Raw genomic sequence first — 9,046 nt, 5'->3', positions numbered from 1 at the left:
CAGGTTCCCTTTAAAACACACAGTGGTTGACAGCTTGCCTATTCTAAAAACTCTAGAGAGCTGTCAATCACCAGGTTGGGAGAATCCAAAACTCAGACCATTCTCTCTACATTCTGGCAACATTTTAATAGCTTTTCACATGAAAATATTGTATGAAATCATAAAATAAATCCAGATGCCGGAGCTCAGCATCTCCAGCCCTTATTTTCCCACCCCGCAAAGCAACAAAAGACCACCAGACATCTGTAGTACCTCAGTGTCTATTAAATATAATAAAAAAAAACAAGATTATAAAAAAACATTCTGTTGTAATTCGTGGTGAGTGCATCGTAAGTGCCAAGAATGCTCGGGTATGCACAGAGTATAGAGGATGCTCGAGTGATATGTTCTCGTCCCCAGGGCCGCATCTTTCGAGCCTGTTAGCCACAAAACACGGACTGACTGTCAAACATGGGCAATTCCCGCATGTTTTGTAGCTGTTTAAGCCGTGAAACATGCGGCCTTGGGGAAGCGAACATCTCACTTGAGCACCCGCGATACTTGGTGCATATCCAAGCACCCTTGGCAAATTCTCGTAACGAGAACTTGCGCTCACCACTAGTTGTAACTTAATAAAACGCAGCTTTTTCAGAAACATGCTGCTTACATTCACAATTGATCTCATTTGCCAATATTCAGAAATATAATAGTGTGAGCCTTTATCTTGTGTGCAACTAATGTCACAAAGACAATAAGGAAATGCATTTTTATTCCATGCAGGAACAAGGAGAAATTCTTTGAAATGAAAATTATTTTTGTTAAGTTAGTAATCAGATTCTTAGAGAATATGTACAAGATTTTCAATTAATTTAAAAAGCTTCTAGTTGAAAATATCCAGTCTAAATGTATAAAATAAGCTCATGTCTCTTGCAAACCTGCTGCGGTCGCTCAGTGAGCACCCAGTCAAGGCACGCAACACTAGACCACAATAAAAACAGGATTCCATTTAACAAATTACATTGCGGTGTACCAAGACATGATACTCTGGGGGAGGGTAAAAGCACTGCTTTCAGTATATCAGACTAGGTAGCCATAGGCCCATTCACAACAATATAAACATTTCTATATATTTATATCTATATATACATATATTTGTTAATATTTACACAATGCCAAAAAGGCACGAATAATAATCTATTGACAGAAAAGATACTTGCAGAGCAAAGATTTACACATCCTTCAATGTCATGTGCATCTTCTTTCTCAAAGTAATCAATAGCAAAATGATTTCCAAGTCCTGATTCCTATCTCAAATATGCGCTATACAGTGACTCCAACAATCTGGCTGTTGTAATCAGTGTTTTCCATACGCAAAATGTATGGAATAATACTATCAATTTGCACATTTCCAATTAGGCCTGCAAAAAAGAGTTCCTCCATTACTGCTGCACTCATCAGTCTCAGGGCTGGCAACCGCAGTAAGAGCCGAGAAAGCCTAAGAACAGAAAAATAGTTTAGCCGTGTGTCCCAAAGATGAAGCAAACAGAAAATACATCTTTATATATAAACTCTACATACACGGATCAGCCATAACATTAAAATGACCCGTTTAATATTAAAGGGCTTGTCCGCTTGTAGTAAATGTTTTCCCTGGTTGTAGTTTGAACAACAACAACAAAAAAAAAAAAACAGAACTGTACTCAGCTTCCCAGTGACCTCTGGCGAGTCTATGCCGCTGCTCCCAGTGTCTGCTATTGGTTGCCACACTATCGATGTAACATCAGCGCCGGAGCCATGTCAGACACCAGAGGCGGAGGCTCACCAGTGCATCCAAGGTGGTACAGTGTGCGATTTTTTAACAAACGGATGCCAAGGCACAACACTGTAAAAAGACAACTCCTTAAAGTAGGTCCTCCATCCCACTGTACATTGGTACCTCCACAAGGTTTCCTTCTTGCCATCGTGCATCCTGGCACCCTCTCTTGCCCAGGTAAGTGATGCAAGCATACTTTCCAGTCCTCATTATTTCAAAGAAAAAAGTAATTCATTAGTCCAACCCCGTTTGTTCCATTGCTCCTTGGTGCACTTCAGGGCTCTGCATGGGCCCTTTCACCAGTCTCCAGCTCTACAGCAAGAGGTCCCAGGTGTATTCTGACACCTGTCCATCATGATCAGCAGCAACTTTTTAAGCAATGTGTGATAGCACTTCTGTGGGACTGGGCAACTAAACCTAGCTTTTTCCTCGCAGAAATGAACCTAGAGGACCATTACCCCATCTCCAGTTTACAAAGTTCTTTTATTGGATAACATTTGGTAGGTACTAACCACTACTTACCAGGAACATCGCACACGACTGTTTGGAGATGCTCTGACCCAGTTATTTAGTCATTACTATTTGGCCCTGGTTAAAGTCACTCAGGTCCTTTCACTTGGTCATTCATTGTTCTTGAAGTTGATGTGTGAGAAATGACTATTTACTGGCTGAGTAATATAGCCCACCCCTTAATGATTGCCATGGTCATTAAAGTAATCAATGATATTCACTTTACTTGTCATTAGTTTTAATGTTATGGCTGGTCAGAAGACGCATATAAAAACATCTCACCGATAAGTATCATCAGGGTATGTTTTCGTCACATAGTCTTGAAATTCCATATAAGCTTTTTCTTGAAGTTTTACAATGTTAGATGCGTTTTCTAATCCAGGGTGATCTGTAAATAGATTTCATGCACAATTTTATATAAATTGCAGAAATGTAATGTAGTATTAGTCTAATCAGAAAGCTGGGAGATAAAGACTGGTTTAGGTCCGCATACTGTAGATCTGCTGGTGACTAGCAAATAGACACGTACTACAAATCTATGAGTGTCCAAACAAATAATCAAAAAACAAAATTGTAATTATAGTCACTACAGATATGTATATATTAGTCTCCCCATTAATATTCGGTTTATAGGAGGTGGATTACTACATAATAAAACCTACATGTGAATACAAAGTTTTCATGAAAGCCATTCATACAATATAACATTCAATGCTATTTTATTAGACAAAAATATATACATTTTTTATATTAGCATGAACCATACAATAAATGATGCATGCTTGATGATTCAAAAATGAAGCTAAATCAAGTGTAGATAAAGGAGGAGGTGAGTCAGGTCTATATATATATATATATATATATATATATATATATATATATATATATATATATATATATATATATATATATATATATATATATATATATATATATATATATATATATATATTCACTCGTTGCCTACTCTCCTCAGCCCTCAACATCCTAGGTCTACAATCTCCACTGATCACTCAAAAAATGATTTTAAGAGTGCTGCTCAGTAGGTAAAAGTGTGGGGCACATGCCTGAGCAAACTCAGTGAGGTGTACGGGCTCCATAAAAAGTCTATGAGCCTGTACACTGCTCTGCAAGTGTAATCATGCAGGAGCTCAGAGTGGTGCATGGGATTAGGTTTAGGAGTCTGTACGATACTATGTGAGTGTAATCATGCAGGAGCTCAGAGCGGTGCATGGGATAAGGTTTATGAGCCTGTAACCTACTCTGCGAGTGTAATCATGCAGGAGCTCAGAGCGGTGCATGGGATTAGGTTTATGAGTCTGTACCCTGCTGTGCGTGTAATCATGCAGGAGCTCAGAGCGGTGCATGGGATTAGGTTTATGAGCCTGTACCCTGCTCTGCGAGTGTAATCATGCAGGAGCTCAGAGCAGTGCATGGGATTAGTTTTATGAGCCTGTACCCTGCTCTGCGAGTGTAATCATGCAAGAGCTCAGAGTGGTGCATGGGATTAGGTTTATGAGCCTGTACCCTGCTGTGCGTGTAAACATGCAGGAGCTCAGAGCAGTGCATGGGATTAGGTTTATGAGCCTGTACCCTGCTGTGCGTGTAATCATGCAGGAGCTCAGAGCGGTGCATGGGATTAGGTTTATGAGCCTGTACCCTGCTGTGCCTGTAATCATGCAGGAGCTCAGAGTGGTGCATGGGATTAGGTTTATGAGCCTGTACCCTGCTGTGCGTGTAATCATGCAGGAGCTCAGAGCAGTGCATGGGATTAGGTTTATGAGCCTGTACCCTGCTGTGCGTGTAATCATGCAGGAGCTGAGAGTGGTGCATGGGATTAGTTTTATGAGCCTGTAACCTACTCTGCGAGTGTAATCATGCAGGAGCTCAGAGTGGTGCATGGGATTAGGTTTATGAGCCTGTACCCTGCTGTGCCTGTAATCATGCAGGAGCTCAGAGTGGTGCATGGGATTAGGTTTATGAGCCTGTACCCTGCTGTGCGTGTAATCATGCAGGAGCTCAGAGCAGTGCATGGGATTAGGTTTATGAGCCTGTACCCTGCTGTGCGTGTAATCATGCAGGAGCTGAGAGTGGTGCATGGGATTAGTTTTATGAGCCTGTAACCTACTCTGCGAGTGTAATCATGCAGGAGCTCAGAGTGGTGCATGGGATTAGGTTTATGAGCCTGTACCCTGCTGTGCCTGTAATCATGCAGGAGCTCAGAGTGGTGCATGGGATTAGGTTTATGAGCCTGTACCCTGCTGTGCCTGTAATCATGCAGGAGCTCAGAGCAGTGCATGGGATTAGGTTTATGAGCCTGTAACCTGCTGTGCGTGTAATCATGCAGGAGCTGAGAGTGGTGCATGGGATTAGTTTTATGAGCCTGTAGCCTACTCTGCGAGTGTAATCATGCAGGAGCTCAGAGTGGTGCATGGGATTGGGTTTATGAGCCAGTACCCTGCTCTGCGAGTGCAATCATGCAGGAGCTCAGAGCAGTGTATGGGAAAACTAGAAAGTCTATGAGCCTGTACTATATTTCATAAGTGCATTATGAAGGAGCTCAGAGCAATATTTCAGCTTAACAAAAAAATAAAAAAAGTCAATGAGTATGTACACTACTCTACGACTGCATTTACGCAGGAGCTCAGAGCAGTGCATGAGCAGTCTATGAGCCTGTACGCTGCTCTGTAAGTGCCCTTAGGAAGAACCTCAGAGCAGTGTATGGGATTAATAGAAGGTATACTCTACCCTGTAGGAGAAAAGCACTTCTACTTGCTGAGCACTGTGCTTCAGAACAGTATTTTTTTTAACCCCTTTACAACATCCGACGTATAGATCGACTCTCCAACTCTACTCTCAAGATCACATCTCACCACCTGTGCACTTGACCCGCTCCCATCCCACTTCATCCCAAACCTCACCACAGTCTTCATCCCAACCCTAACCCATCTCTTCAACCTATCACTGGTGTTTTCCCCTCAAGCTTTAAACATGCCTCCATCACACCTATCCTCAAAAAGCCCTCTCTTGACCCATCCTCTGTATCTAGCTATCACCCTATATCACTTCTCCCCTATGCCTCCAAGCTACTGGAACAACACGTCTACCTTGAACTGCCCTCCCATCTCTCTTCTTGCTCCCTCTTCGACCGCTTACAATCTGGCTTCCGGTCACACCACTCCACTGAAACTGTCGTAACTAAGGTCACCAATGACCTCTTAACCACCAAGAGCAAGTGACACTACTCTGTCCTCCTCCTCCTGGACCTGTCCTCTGCCTTTGACACAGTGGACCATTCCCTATTATTACAGACCCTCTCATCCCTTGGCATCACAGACTTGGCCCTATCCTGGATCTCATCATACCTAACAGACCGGACATTCAGCGTCTCCCACTCAAACACCACCTGCTCACCTTGCCCCCTATCTGTCAGAGTCCCACAAGGTTCAGTCCTAGGTCCCCTACTCTTCTCCATTTACACCTTTGGCCTGGGACAGCTCATAGAATCTCATGGCTTTCAGTATCATCTCTATGCTGATGACACACAGATCTACATCTCTGGACCAGATATCACCACCCTACTAACCAGAATCCCTCAATGTCTATCTGCTATTTCATCCTTCTTCTCCACTAGATTTCTGAAACTTAACATGGACAAAACAGAATTCATCATCTTTCCCCCATCTCATGTGACCCCCCCCAACGAATCTATCCATTACAGTAAATGGCTGCCCACTCTCCCCAGTGCCACAAGCTCGCTGCCTCGGGGTAATCCTTGACACTGATCTCTCCTTCAAACCACATATCCAAGCCCTTTCCACTTCCTGCCGACTTCAACTCAAAAATATTTCACGAATCCGTTCATTCCTCAACCGAGAAATCTGCAAAAACCCTAGTCCATGCCCTCATCATCTCTCGCCTTGACTACTGCAACCTCCTGCTCTGTGGCCTCCCCTCGAACTCTCTCGCACCCCTCCAATCTATTCTAAACTCTGCTGCCCGACTAATCCACCTGTCCCCCCGCTATTCCCCAGCTTCTCCCCTCTGTCAATCCCTTCACTGGCTCCCCATTGCCCAGAGACTCCAGTACAAAACCCTAACCAACCCGTACAAAGCCATCCACAACCTGTCTCCTCCATACATCTGTGACCTCGTCTCCCGGTACTTACGTACACGCAACCTCCGATCCTCACAAGATCTCCTTCTCTACTCCCCTCTTATCTCCTCTTCCCACAATCGTATACAAGATTTCTCTCGTGTATCACCCCTACTCTGGAACCCTCTACCCCAACATATCAGACTCTCACCTACCATCGAACCCTTCAAAAAGAACCTGAAGACCTACCTCTTCCGGCAAGCCTATAACCTGCAGTAACCACCGATCGACCAAACCGCTGCATGACCAGCTCTACCCTCGCCTACTGTATTCTCACCCATCCCTTGTAGATTGTGAGCCTTCGCGGGCAGGGTCCTCTCTCCTCCTGTACCAGTTATGACTTGTATTGTTCAAGATTATTGTACTTGTTTTTATTATGTATACCCCTCCTTACATGTAAAGCGCCGTGGAATAAATGGCGCTATAACAATAAATAATAATAATATATACAGCGCATGTCGGAAGCAGGTGTATGGAGCGGGCTCATGCAGGACCTGATGCTAACAATCACGGGTGGAGCACGATTGTTAACTTGTTAAATGCCGCTGTCAATCTCTGACAGCGGCGTTTAACACGCACCGACGTGAATAACAGGATTTTTGGTTGCTTACCGTAAAATCTGTTTCTCGGAGCCTTCATTGGGGGACACAGGAACCATGGGTGTATGCTGCTGCCACTAGGAGGCTGACACTATGCAAATTAAAAAGTTAGCTCCTCCTCTGCAGTATACACCCTACCGACAGGAAGTAGGATATTCAGTTAGTGAGAAAGCAGTAGGAGAAGTAACGTGTAAAAGAGAAAGAATAATAATAATATAATATAATAATAATAAACTTATCTACATAGCGCCAACAAATTCCACGGCGCTCCATAGATTAACAGTTTCAAACACTCAAAGAGTGTTCAAACAACTCAAAAGTATACAGTAAACAGAGCTGTTCAACTTGGGAGGGTGCTGTGTCCCCCAATGAAGGCTCCGAGAAACAGATTTTACGGTAAGCAACCAAAAATCCTGTTTTCTCTATCGCCTTTCATTGGGGGACACAGGAACCATGGGACGTCCCAAAGCAGTCCCTGGGGTGGGAAAAACATACTTCCATCAGGTCCGAGGACTCACCACTGCCGCCTGCAGGATCCTTCTGCCCAGGCTGGAGTCTGCCGTAGTTCGGCGAAAACATGTGGATGGAAGACCAGGTTGCCGCTTTGCAAAGCTGTCGGCGAAAGCCCTGTGACGTACCGCACTGGAAGCGCCGACTGCCCGGGTAGAGTGAGCCTTTATCTCAGGAGGGGGCACTCTGTTCTTGACCCGGTAAGCTCCCAAAATTGCCGTTCTAATCGAGCGAGCAATAGTCGCCTTGGAAGCCGGCAGGCCTCTACGCACGCCATCAGGGATGGCGAACAGAGAATCCATCTTTCGGAAAGCGGCCGTGCTAGCCAGGGAGAAACTCACTGCCCTGACGAGGTCCAGCCTGTTCCACTATCGCTCCAGAGGATGATTCGGAGCTGGACAAAGGAAGGTAGAACGATGTCCTCGTTGAGGTGGAAAGATGAAAACCACCTCGTGAAATGAAGGAAGGCGGAGGCCTGGGACCACCTTGTCCTTGTGGAAAATCAAGAAAGGAGGTCGGCAAGAAATGGCCGCCAACTCAAAAACGCGGCGGATCGAAGCGATGGACCTGAGGAAAGCCACCTTCCGAGATAGAACTGACAGGGAAAAACTCCCTGAGAGGCTCAAAGGGGAAACCCCTAAGAACAACCAACACAACCTTTAAATCCCATGAATCCACAGAGGCCCTGTACGGAGGGACAGCGTGGGCTACTCCTTGAAGGAAGGTCTTAACCTGTGGCTGAGAAGATAATGTCTTCTTAAAGGGAAGAAGAGCGCAGGAACCTGGCCCTTTAGGGAATTGAGAGCGAAGCCCGAATCCAGTCCTGCCTGAAGGAAAACCAAATGGAAGGCAGGGAAAAGGACATAGGTGAAAAGCGGTTGGGCTCGCATGAACGAAAGTCTTCCGGGTACGATAGTAGAACCTGGAAGACAACGAAGGCTTCCTAGCCAGGATTGTAGTGTGACTCGACCGGGACGAAAGGACAGACGCTCTTATAACTGTGGAGTCCACAGCCATGCCGTAAACTGAGCGACCGATAATTCGGGTGGCAGATCAGACCCTGGAGGCCAAAGCGTAGACGCCCACGCGGGAGGGTCGCGAGATCTGGAGACGAACCAAAGGAACCTTCCTGTTCCTTCGGGACGCAGAGAGGTCCACGTCCGGAGTCCCCCATCGAAGACAAATCTGATGGAAGACCTCCTGATGCAAGGACCATAACCCTGCCGCGAGACCCTCGCAGCTGCGGAAGTCGGCGGCCCAAGTGTCCGTGCCGGGGATATGCACCGTGGATATCACCAGAACCATTGCCTCTGCCCAGAGGAGGATCTTGGATACCTCGGCCAAGGAGCTCCGAGTCCCCCCTTTATGATTGACATATGCCACCTCCATGGCATTGTAGACCCCTGAGAATCCTTCCCTAGTGACGAGGGAAGAGAAAGATGGCCCGAAGCTCGAGGATGTTGATCTGCGAAAGAGACT

At 45.4% G+C, this 9,046-nt stretch overlaps 1 protein-coding gene across 2 annotated transcripts in view; it reads right to left on the bottom strand.

The window, feature by feature from the left end:
* Positions 1-244: 244 nt before the first annotated feature.
* The window catches only part of NR2C1 (nuclear receptor subfamily 2 group C member 1), a 101,432-nt gene continuing 92,630 nt past the window's right edge, over positions 245-9,046 (bottom strand). For both annotated transcript variants that reach the window (XM_069764726.1, XM_069764728.1), the window contains exons 14-15: positions 2,585-2,690; positions 245-1,474 (exon numbers count right to left, since the gene is read on the bottom strand). In XM_069764726.1, coding sequence (XP_069620827.1) covers positions 1,300-1,474; positions 2,585-2,690 — 281 coding nt within the window. In that variant the 3' untranslated portion in view covers positions 245-1,299. The remainder of the gene's footprint in view (positions 1,475-2,584; positions 2,691-9,046) is intronic.

Source organism: Ranitomeya imitator, chromosome 4 (assembly GCF_032444005.1).
Source record: "Ranitomeya imitator isolate aRanImi1 chromosome 4, aRanImi1.pri, whole genome shotgun sequence".
Taxonomy (NCBI): Eukaryota; Metazoa; Chordata; class Amphibia; order Anura; family Dendrobatidae; genus Ranitomeya; species Ranitomeya imitator.
This window is presented reverse-complemented; position numbering and strand designations above follow the sequence as displayed.